The 10,241-nt window shown below is 33.9% G+C and overlaps 1 protein-coding gene across 1 annotated transcript; it reads left to right on the top strand.

Moving 5' to 3' along the window:
• Positions 1-1,058: 1,058 nt before the first annotated feature.
• On the top strand, positions 1,059-5,956 carry LOC129292773 (uncharacterized). The gene is made up of 2 exons (XM_054930413.1): positions 1,059-3,121; positions 5,202-5,956. The coding sequence occupies exons 1-2, from the start codon at positions 1,522-1,524 to the stop codon at positions 5,210-5,212; spliced, it is 1,611 nt and encodes a 536-aa protein (XP_054786388.1). The 5' UTR covers positions 1,059-1,521; the 3' UTR covers positions 5,213-5,956.
• Positions 5,957-10,241: the final 4,285 nt, after the last annotated feature.

Raw genomic sequence — 10,241 nt, 5'->3', positions numbered from 1 at the left:
AGGATTTTGAATGAATCACTTGGCTAATGTCTTCACCAATTGGTTAATTGAACTAGGGACTTTAATCTAAGACCTAGGGAGGTTAGCTAATTAGGTTAATTGGCTTAGGATAATTTTCTTAAGTCATGACAGCTTTAGTCAAGAGGAAAGGGAAGCTAAACTTAGCCTAATCATGAGAAGATAATGAGTCCAAAATCAACTAATCTCTAGGGTTCCATTATTGTAAAAAGGAAGTTCATTTCACTCACTTTCACTAGCATTTTAATTACTTGCATATTAGGTAATTAGTTTAGATAATTAGCTAGATAACTAAATTCCTACAAACTTTGGTTGATTTATTTCACTAGATAACTTTCAATTAGACTTAAAACCATTCCTTGGGAGATGACCTAGGGTTGGCCCTATATTGCATTAGGGTTAGCTTTAGTGTAATTTTGAGGATAAGCGACTAATTTCCTATCAAAATTTTGGCGCCGTTGCCGGGGAATGGTTTAAGTTTAATTCTAAGGTTGTTTAGTACTTAATTTACATTTTTAGTGTTCCTGGAAAATTTTTTAAAAAATTATAAAAATTTGTGTTTTGTGTTTTGTTTAGTGTTTTTTGTGTGTTTTGAGTGTTTTTATTCTGTTTTGAAAAAAAAAATTAGTGCAATTTTCGTTGGTTTGGTGTAGAGCTGAAAATACTCTGTTTCTAGTGTCTCTGTCTGAAATTGAAAAATTAACTGGGAATGAGTCTGAGGAATTTGAACTTGAAATTTATTTCATTGAAAGCTCTATATCTTAGCTTCACTTTAAAATTGGTTTGGTCAATTTTGGACGTGGGAAGTGTCCTGTGAAAATTTTACAATCTAACAAGGTCCAAGGAGCCATTACAGAGGATTCCCAAAACCCTGTTTCAACTTTGAGTTAGCATATCTTCCTCTTTGTGCGTTCAAATTGATTGATTTGAGTTTCATTTTTCTTATCACTTCTTATATTTGTTTCTTGTGTTTAGGATTTTCTTCAATTTTTTCATTTTCCTATTTGAAAGTTTGTTAGAAGCTCTGAAGGTCTTCTGGACGAAATCCTGTTTCTCCAGACCTGTGGACCAACTTGTGAAAAATTCTGGGAACGATTGGGAGGGATTTGTAATCTGAAATTTTTATATAATTTTTCTGAATATCTCTTGTGTATCTCATAAAAGTTTCAGGTGAATTTCTCATATGGATTGGCTGCTAAAAAATCCACAAGTTCACTATCTCCAGAAAGCCTACTGTGCAAATTTCAGAATTGTCAAAGCTTCTTGATTGAGCATTTCTAACTCTCTTTCTACTTGTTTGGTGTTGTTTTTGATTTTTTTTATTTTTATTGTTTTTAATTCTAATAGAAAAAAAAAGAAAAAAAAATTTCTCTTGATTTTTGTTTGCTTGCATTTCCACTCATACACTTGCAAAGGGCATATCATTTGAGCTTCCTTGGTCTTTCCATCATTTTGAGCTTGAATTTGAATCATTGCTTGTGGATATAAATTTCATTGCATTTTATGGCTTGGTTTCATGATCATGATTCATTCCATCATTCATTTGACATCCATTCCCATCCATTTCTAGCACCTAACATTGACCATACATCCCATTTCCATAATCAATTTCAACAATATAACTTTGATTATCCACCCCCATATCATGATCATTTCCATCCAAGTCACAATTATGAATTTTTCAATCCCATGAGTTTTGAATCCAATCTAAGCACTCATGTTGAGAGTACACCATCCATTGACATTGAGCATCTAGAAAAATTATATGCACAAAGGGGTAAATTTTATTGTGTGCATTGTGAGGCTATCTCCCACTTCTATTATGATTGTCCTATTCTAAAAGGATATTGTGAACCACATGGAGTAGCCCAAGCCTCACAAGAGAGAAATTACATGTTTCAAGTTGAAGACACACAAAAAGTTGCTCATGAAGCTATTGAGAATATAAATACACCTCAAGCCACTCAATCTCCAAAAGAGAAGGAGTCAATCCAACCCTTACTTCAAGAGGTAATTTCTCCTATTCCTATTGAGGTTGATTCTTCTTCACATTTGACTTTATCTAATGATGAGCATAATGATTTAAATGATGATGACGTAGATGAAGAAATTATAGTTGAATCACCTTGGATGTTTGAGCATGAATCATATTGTGAAAAAGTATACCCTTGGGAGAAAAACACTTTGAGTTCACATGATAATTCTCTTGATTTAAATTCAAATATCATTGAAAGTGTTGACTCTTCACTTAGCTTGAATAAAGAAAATGAAATGGATGTTGATGGTGGCGATGATGTATCTTGTATGCTTGAAATTCCAATTCCTTCTTGTGATATTGTTAATAGTGCACATGCACTTGTTTCTTCTAACCATGATGTGCTTGAGAAAGGTTGTTTACCTTCTTTTGTAGGTGAACAAGGCAATGTAGCCAAACCATCTCTTGATTTCAAAGAGGAACTTGCTCAACTTGAAAAGGCTGTAGCTCCTACTAAGGATTTGAACAAGGAATTGAAAATAACTCAAGATGACAAGGAGGTTGAAAATCAAGGAATTGATTTTACAAAGCCAAATAGTAATGAGAATAATATTGATTTAATGCTTGATGATTTTGATGATGAGTTGGCTTTGTTTCATAGTACTTGTTCTAATTTCCTATTCACTTGTGATTGTTCACATGATTCTCCATGCCCTATTTGTTTAGAAATTAATTCATTTGTGCTTGAAAATAGTAGCAATCATTTACTTGATAAAATAATTGATGATGTATGTTTGAGTGAAATTAATCATGAGTGCACTTCTTTAGAACCCAATATGCTTGAGGAAGGGTTCTTTGTTGATTTTATAGGTCTAAATGATGATATGGCCAAGAACCCCCATGTACTTAGAGGATTTATCATTGCAATGGAAGAGACCTTGGCTAACCATGAAGATGATCAACCACATAAAGTTATGAAAGATTCTACACCATACATCTTGGAGCCATTACAAATTGATCTTGAGCCTCCACCTAAGATGCTTGGAATGAAGATGATAATGAGTAGCTTCATGTTACTCCTCAAAGATGAAAATTTCAACTTCAAGAGCTTGTGGAGATTTAAACTAGGTTGTATCTTCTTCACCCTTTCTTTTTACTTTACTTTGCTTTATGCTTTGATTTGTTGATTGAGTAAATTGCAAGTGTGGGGGAGATGAACCTAGTAGGAAAGTTAGAGTTTATTTGTTTTATTTGACTTCTTTGTTTTGTGTTTTAGTTTGAAAAAAAAATTTCTAGACCACACTTTTGTTATGCATTCATTATTGATCTCACCTTATTTTATCACTAGTCTATACATACATTGAGGACAATGCATGATTTAAGTGTGGGGGAGAGAAATAAACATTTTGTTTTGTTTGTTTGGTTTTGTTTGTTTTGTTTGTTTGGTTTTGCAAAAAAAAAAAATTATTAAAAAAATAAAAAAAAATTGCTTTGTTTTGTTTTGTTTGAGGTTACTTAATTACCTAGCTCTTGAATGGATATTTTGATTCTTGAGATGTGGTAATTTTTAGGATTGAATAGGTGTGAAGTGAACATTCTTTTACCTTGAATTAATGGATTAGAGTGGCATATTACCCTTTCATGGAAGAGGCTAAACACTCATGTGTGATTAATTCCTTAGTGATGTTACCCTCTAGAATTTGTTTCACTTCTTAATTAAGACCATATATCTTGCACTTGTTTGATAGGAGATGAGAGATGGCATTCATAAAAAATAGCCAAGAGCCAAATAGCCAACCTATTATTATTTATTATCCTTTGTTAGCCACTTTGAGCCTTTGGTTTGATTCTTAAAAAAAAAAATATTCACCCTATTTTTCCCCAAGGAATGCATGTTACACTTTTATATGTCTTTTTAATATTCATTGCATGTCCTAGATCAAATGAGTGGATGCTTATTATCATTTCTCTATCCACTACTTCCATTGTTTTCAAAGAGTTAGGGGCAACCAAAAAAAAAAAAAACAAAGATAGATTTGAAAAAAAAAATATAGTCAAAAAGAAAAGAAATAAAGTTGCTAGAAAAAGAAAAAAAAGAAGAAGAAAAAAAAAAAGAAAAGAAAGAAAAAAAAAAAATAAAAATAAAAATAAAAAGTTGCCTAGCTCATCCATTCCATTTGTTTTATTATTTCTTATCATTTCTTTCCATCCTCATTGTGTTAAGGTGTTCACTCAATTGAGTTAGGTTATGCTTTGCATATTAAGGGGATATATCTTGATTTAGCATTATTTTGATGCTAACCCTATTTTTTTTTATATATACATGCATTTCTTAGACATCCTTTCATTACCTATATCACAACCTAATAAAGTCCATTTGATTCTTGATTGCAAGTGCTATTTAGTGATGGAGATGTAGAAGGGTTACAAATTCATAGTAGGGTTTATCCTAAGAAATTTTGAGTGAAATTTAATACCTTATACACTTTGAGTGATGAGAGCAAACACTTAACCTAGAGAGGCTTACTCTTTGACATTGATTCTTGGTAACGGTTTGTTTGTGATGTGCATAATTCTTTCGTAATTATTGCCACATTGATTGATAATTTGTAGAAGTTCATGAGCTAGTATTTTAGTGACTTGAAACAATGTTTTTCTCTTATTTCTTTGTCTTATAGTTTCTTTTGGGACCTTTTTCACTTGATTTTGCCCGGAGTGCAAAAGCTAAGTGTGGGGGAATTGATAGAACACATTTGTTACCCACTTTTATTTGTCAATTAGGACCATTTTATTAATTATTTATCACCTTCAAGTGCACACATTGCATTAGATTTGGAACTTTGCCTAAGTTTCTAAGATCAGTGCACTAGGGGCATTTTGGTCCAAAAAATGAAATTTTGAGAAAATGTACAAGAAAAATTGACAAAGTGCATTTTATGTCCAGTTGATGAATGGTGAAATTATATTTTTAAAATTCATTTTAGTTTGGGAGTAATTAAATAAAAAAGTCAACACTTTCTTAAGTGTCTTAGTTTGTCCTAGTTTTTGGTTTGCCTTTGTGTGAAAATTTTTATATAATTTTGTGCAGCCTGAAACTTGGTTAATTTAATAAATTCCCCCTTCTAAATATGAATTTAATTCTGGACATGAATTAGATTTTATTATATCATATGCTATTTAATTGAATTATGTGATTTATGTGACATAGGTGGCATGTGACTTGTGCATCAATTGGGCAATTGAGGTCAACACTCCTTGAGGTCAATGGCTGATGGTTTGCACGTGAATTATGATTATTTTGAGAGGTTAAATCAGCTAAAATGATGTGGATGACACATGGGAAATTAGGCACACATTGGAATCATCTACAAACCAATAGGAAGTTGCCACCTTGCAAGTGTGACAAGGCTCCCATTTACATTTAATTTCTTTTTCCTTATTTTAATTAAGCTTCAGCTGATGGGAGACACCAAGGAGCACGCCATTTTAAGCCTCAAATGGGATCCAACACATATCTCATTCATCTTCCACATTCTCTCTCTCTTGTTCATAGTGTTCTTCATTTTCTCTCTTTTGTTCTTCATTTTCCAGCACCCTAACCTCCATTTTTCAGCCACCAAACCTCCACAAAACTCATACCATTCTTCTCCTCTCTTTATTTTCGTTCCATCCCTTCCATTTTCACAAGGATTGAAGCTCATTTTCATCATTCAAGAGCTATGGAGTTTGGCCTTCACAAGCAATCACTAGGGTTCTTGAAGATGAAGATTGGCTAAGTTTCTTTGTGGAATCCTAGAGAGATGAAGATGGAGGATGAGTCTTGAGCTTCAAATTGGCTAAGTTCTTTTGTTTCCTATCCTCTTCTCTTTTTACTAGATGGTTAGATTCCTTAATCTAGGGTTTAATCATCTTAGCTTATAAATTCTAATTTGAATTTGATGTTGATGTAAAGAGAGAGGATTGTTTCATTTAATTTCTTCCTTGGACAGCCATGACTGAATTTTGCCACTCTTTGTTTGGCACATAATCTTGTGTTTTTCAATTAGTGAATTTCTTGTGTTAATATTGCATAATCTTGTGGTGTTAATGCTTGTGTTGTTGAGTAGCTTGACATAATCTTGTGGTTGCTCAATTTATGTGTTTGACCATGGCTGTTGAGAGAGGATTTTGAATGAATCACTTGGCTAATGTCTTCACCAATTGGTTAATTGAACTAGGGACTTTAATCTAAGACCTAGGGAGGTTAGCTAATTAGGTTAATTGGCTTAGGATAATTTTCTTAAGTCATGACAGCTTTAGTCAAGAGGAAAGGGAAGCTAAACTTAGCCTAATCATGAGAAGATAATGAGTCCAAAATCAACTAATCTCTAGGGTTCCATTATTGTAAAAAGGAAAGTTCATTTCACTCACTTTCACTAGCATTTTAATTACTTGCATATTAGGTAATTAGTTTAGATAATTAGCTAGATAACTAAATTCCTACAAACTTTGGTTGATTTATTTCACTAGATAACTTTCAATTAGACTTAAAACCATTCCTTGGGAGATGACCTAGGGTTGGCCCTATATTGCATTAGGGTTAGCTTTAGTATAATTTTGAGGATAAGCGACTAATTTCCTATCAATGGGACAACATTTTCATGGATCTCATCTCTAGATTACCAAGAACTCAGTCGGGGCATGATGCTATTTAGGTGATTGTTGATCGATTTACTAAGTCAACTCACTTTTTAGCCATGAGGATTAGTGATTCTCTAAAGAAGTTAGCTGAGACCTATATTTGAGAGTTGTACATTTACATGGAGTGCCTAAAGATATAGTCTTTGATCGAGATCTAAGATTCAAATCCAGGTTCTAGGGAATGTTACATAGAGCCATGGGTACTACTTTAAAGTTTAGTACCACTTATCATCCTCAAACTGATGGACAAATAGAACGAACTATTCAGACTCTAGAATATATGTTGCGATCTTGTGCGCTAGAGATGCTTGGTAGTTGGGATAGCTATTTGCCATTGGCCGAATTTTCATACAATAATAGTTATCATTCTAGCATTCAAATGGCTCCATATGAAGCTTTATATGGAAGGAAGTGTAGATCGCCAGTGTGTTAGACTAAAATGAGTGAAAGAAGCATAGTAGGACCTGATATTATGGTTCAGACCACTCAAAAGATTGAGTTGATATGACAGAAGTTATTGATAGCTCAAAGCAGGCAAAAGAGCTATGTTGATCGAAGAAGAAGACCATTGGAGTTTTTGGTAGGTGATACGTGTTTTTGAAAGTTACGCTTGTGACAGGAATTAGGAGATCAATTAGAGCCAAGAAATTGACTCTTAGATTCATGGGTCTGTTTGAAGTCCTGGAGAGGATCGGACTAGTTGCCTATTGAATTGCTATCTGTTTGAAGTCCTAGAGAGGATTGGACTAGTTGTCTATTGAATTGCTGTACCTCCACAGTTATCTAGGCTTCATAATGTGTTCCACGTGTCTCAAGTCAAGAACTACTAACCAGATCCTTCTCATGTGATTGAGCTTGAAGAAGTAGAATTGTGAGAAAATATGACCTATAGGGTAAAACTGAAACGAATAGGGGATGTGAAAGATAAGCAATTGAAAAATAAGACTATTTGACTGGTGAAAGTGTTTTGGAAGCATATGACTCCTGGTGATGCGATCTGAAGATAGAAGCTAAGATGAGACAGTTATACCCTCAGTTATTCCCTTAGGTAAGTGTGAGTTAATGGTTGTTTCAATTTTGGGGACAAAATTCTGAAAAAGAGGGGAGAATTGTAACATCCTAAATTTCTAATCCTGCGTTAATGATTGATTGGGGATGAATTAGTAATTTAATATAGGATTAGGGTTCTGAGTGGTGAAGTGATATATTGACTCATTAGGATGTTATATGAACATATATGAGTAAAAGAGCGGAGTTCTGAAGCAGAGCGTGTGAGCATAGTGAAGATTTCCATTACTGTGCCACGCACCACGGTGGGTGATAGATGTGCCGCGGTACAGAAATTAGATTAATAAGACATGTCTAGCTTGTGTAAACACAAAAAGGAGAACCTGAGAGAAGAGATTAGGCATGGAGAAGAACCAAAGGTGTGTTAGGGCAAGCTAAATCAGGAGCAAGGATGGTGTTTCTAACTTGTTACTTATTGGGTAAGTCATGTACTGCCTTAGCTTCTAAATCTACCCTATTTTCTCTTAGTTTTAATCAATGAGAAAGTGAATTTAGGAGTTTTAAGGAGTTGATTTCTTACGCAATAGTAATAAAAAGGTTCTTTTGAACTAAACTAGTGCTCTGTGATTGGTTAAAGTTAAAATGATAAAGTTTTAAAGTTGTAGGCAAGAATCACCCTAATCTAGAGAGAATAGTGAGAGAAAATTGCTAGAAAATGTTATAGCTTGAAATGAAGGGTGATTAATGGTAATGTGCATAATCGAGTGTGAAATGTGGATTTAATAACGATTAAGCTTGAAATGTGTGACACACGAGTTACGTGAAAGGAGCTTGAATCGGGTTGAAAGTTACACAGGTAACCCTTTCTATCAAACAGAAGGGCTGAGGTAATCATATAGTTTATTATGTTTATTAACTATTATAACTGTGTAGAAATGAATATCAAAGGATAAATTGTGAATTTATGAGTTTTATGTATGTTTGTTATTGAAATGGTTTTAGCATGAATTTTGCATATGAAATGGATTAGAAAAGTTATTGATTTCAATGGATATAAATATATATATATATATATATATGATATGGAAGTATATAAGTTATGGAAAGGGGTATAAGTAGTGCAAGTTGTGAAAGAGCATGATCATAGGGGGTGGGAGTTTACCCAAGATATGTGGGGTTGTGTGTGTGTGTGTGTGGAGATATGTGAATGTAAAAAATTTATATGGTCGGGCTGGCACCATGGGACATTCGATGCAGCATTATACGGGCTGTTACCGTAGGTAATCTGGTACATCATATTATGAGATTGTTACCATGGGACATCCGGGTAGTTTGGCAACTCCCTATTACCCATTAGGGTGCGGTTAGGAGTCAATGACACCTCTATCACAAGTGTGTGTAGAGGAAAATCATAGTTTGTAAGTGGGTTAGATTACCTTTGGCCAGGTATTTTTTCCACTAAAAGTGAGCTTGGGTCAACAAGTGGTTGACCAGAAAAGCCTATGGTTTCGTGTTAAGAAGCTTTAGACGATCGGTGGATAGTTAATCATGCTATGGTGTAAATGTATTTGAAATGCAATTTATATGCGAAATTGATAATTTAGTATTGGTATGTTATATATATGTATTATGTGATGATTTAAGTCACCTTGGCATGGTTATTGGTGATAATAGACATTTAATGAGCTATATTTAGTTACTGAGATTTTTATCTCACCTGTGGTTATTTGCATTTTCAGGTTCTGGTACTAGTGGGTCAAAAGGAAAGGATATAGGTTGAGTTGACATCTTTCTCCTAAATCTTTGTAAGATATGATGTAATGAATTTAGTTGATATTAGTTTTGTATATGTATAAGTTATCATAGGATTTACACATTTGCATAAGATATGATTGTGGTATGTTTTGTGATTTTGAACTCCCTAGCCCTTATATATGTGTGAATGATGAGAAGATTGGAAGGGCTAGTGGATGGATGTAATTATGCGTTAACATGAGATGGGTGAAGGTTATTTGTAGTGTTTAGGCCATATATGAGATTAAAGAAATAAAATGTGAATTTAGCCCAAAGGAAGAAATAGGCGATTTACAGGACAAAGTTGTGTATGTGTGTTATATTGTGCATGTGTATGGTCAATTAGGTGTGTTTTGTCCATTTAGACTTGATTAAGGCCTAAAAAGTGGCTAATGACAATTGGTTTTGAATTCAGACACTTAAGTGATAAAAATTTGACAAAAAATGGTCAAAGTACACTTTAGTGTTCAGTTTTTGATACAAATATCAGATTGGGATAAAACTAGTGTCATTAGTTAGACTTAAAAACAAGCTTCATGTGAGTACTTAAACTATCCCAATCAGACTTCGTATATGGAAATGGCGCGCATCTGGATTTTGTATTAGAAACTGCCATTTGACAGTAAATTCAGGTGTGTGGGGCTGCGGCACATGTACTCGCATGCCATGGCGCATGGCACAAAGCGAGCGACTATGGCATCTGTACCACATGTCATGGTGCATGTGGCACTTGCTGCGGCATGGTGCCAATTTTCACTTTATTTTT

This window comes from Prosopis cineraria, unplaced genomic scaffold (genome assembly GCF_029017545.1).
Source record: "Prosopis cineraria cultivar Desert tree isolate PC_DT_omini unplaced genomic scaffold, ASM2901754v1 PC14, whole genome shotgun sequence".
Lineage (NCBI taxonomy): Eukaryota > Viridiplantae > Streptophyta > Magnoliopsida > Fabales > Fabaceae > Prosopis > Prosopis cineraria.
Note: the sequence above shows the minus strand (reverse complement) of the source record. Positions and strands in the feature narration are given on the sequence as shown.

Bases quoted from the DNA above. Each gene is read 5' to 3' on its own strand.
- LOC129292773 (XM_054930413.1), top strand. From the start codon at position 1,522: ATGGCTTGGTTTCATGATCATGATTCATTCCATCATTCATTTGACATC.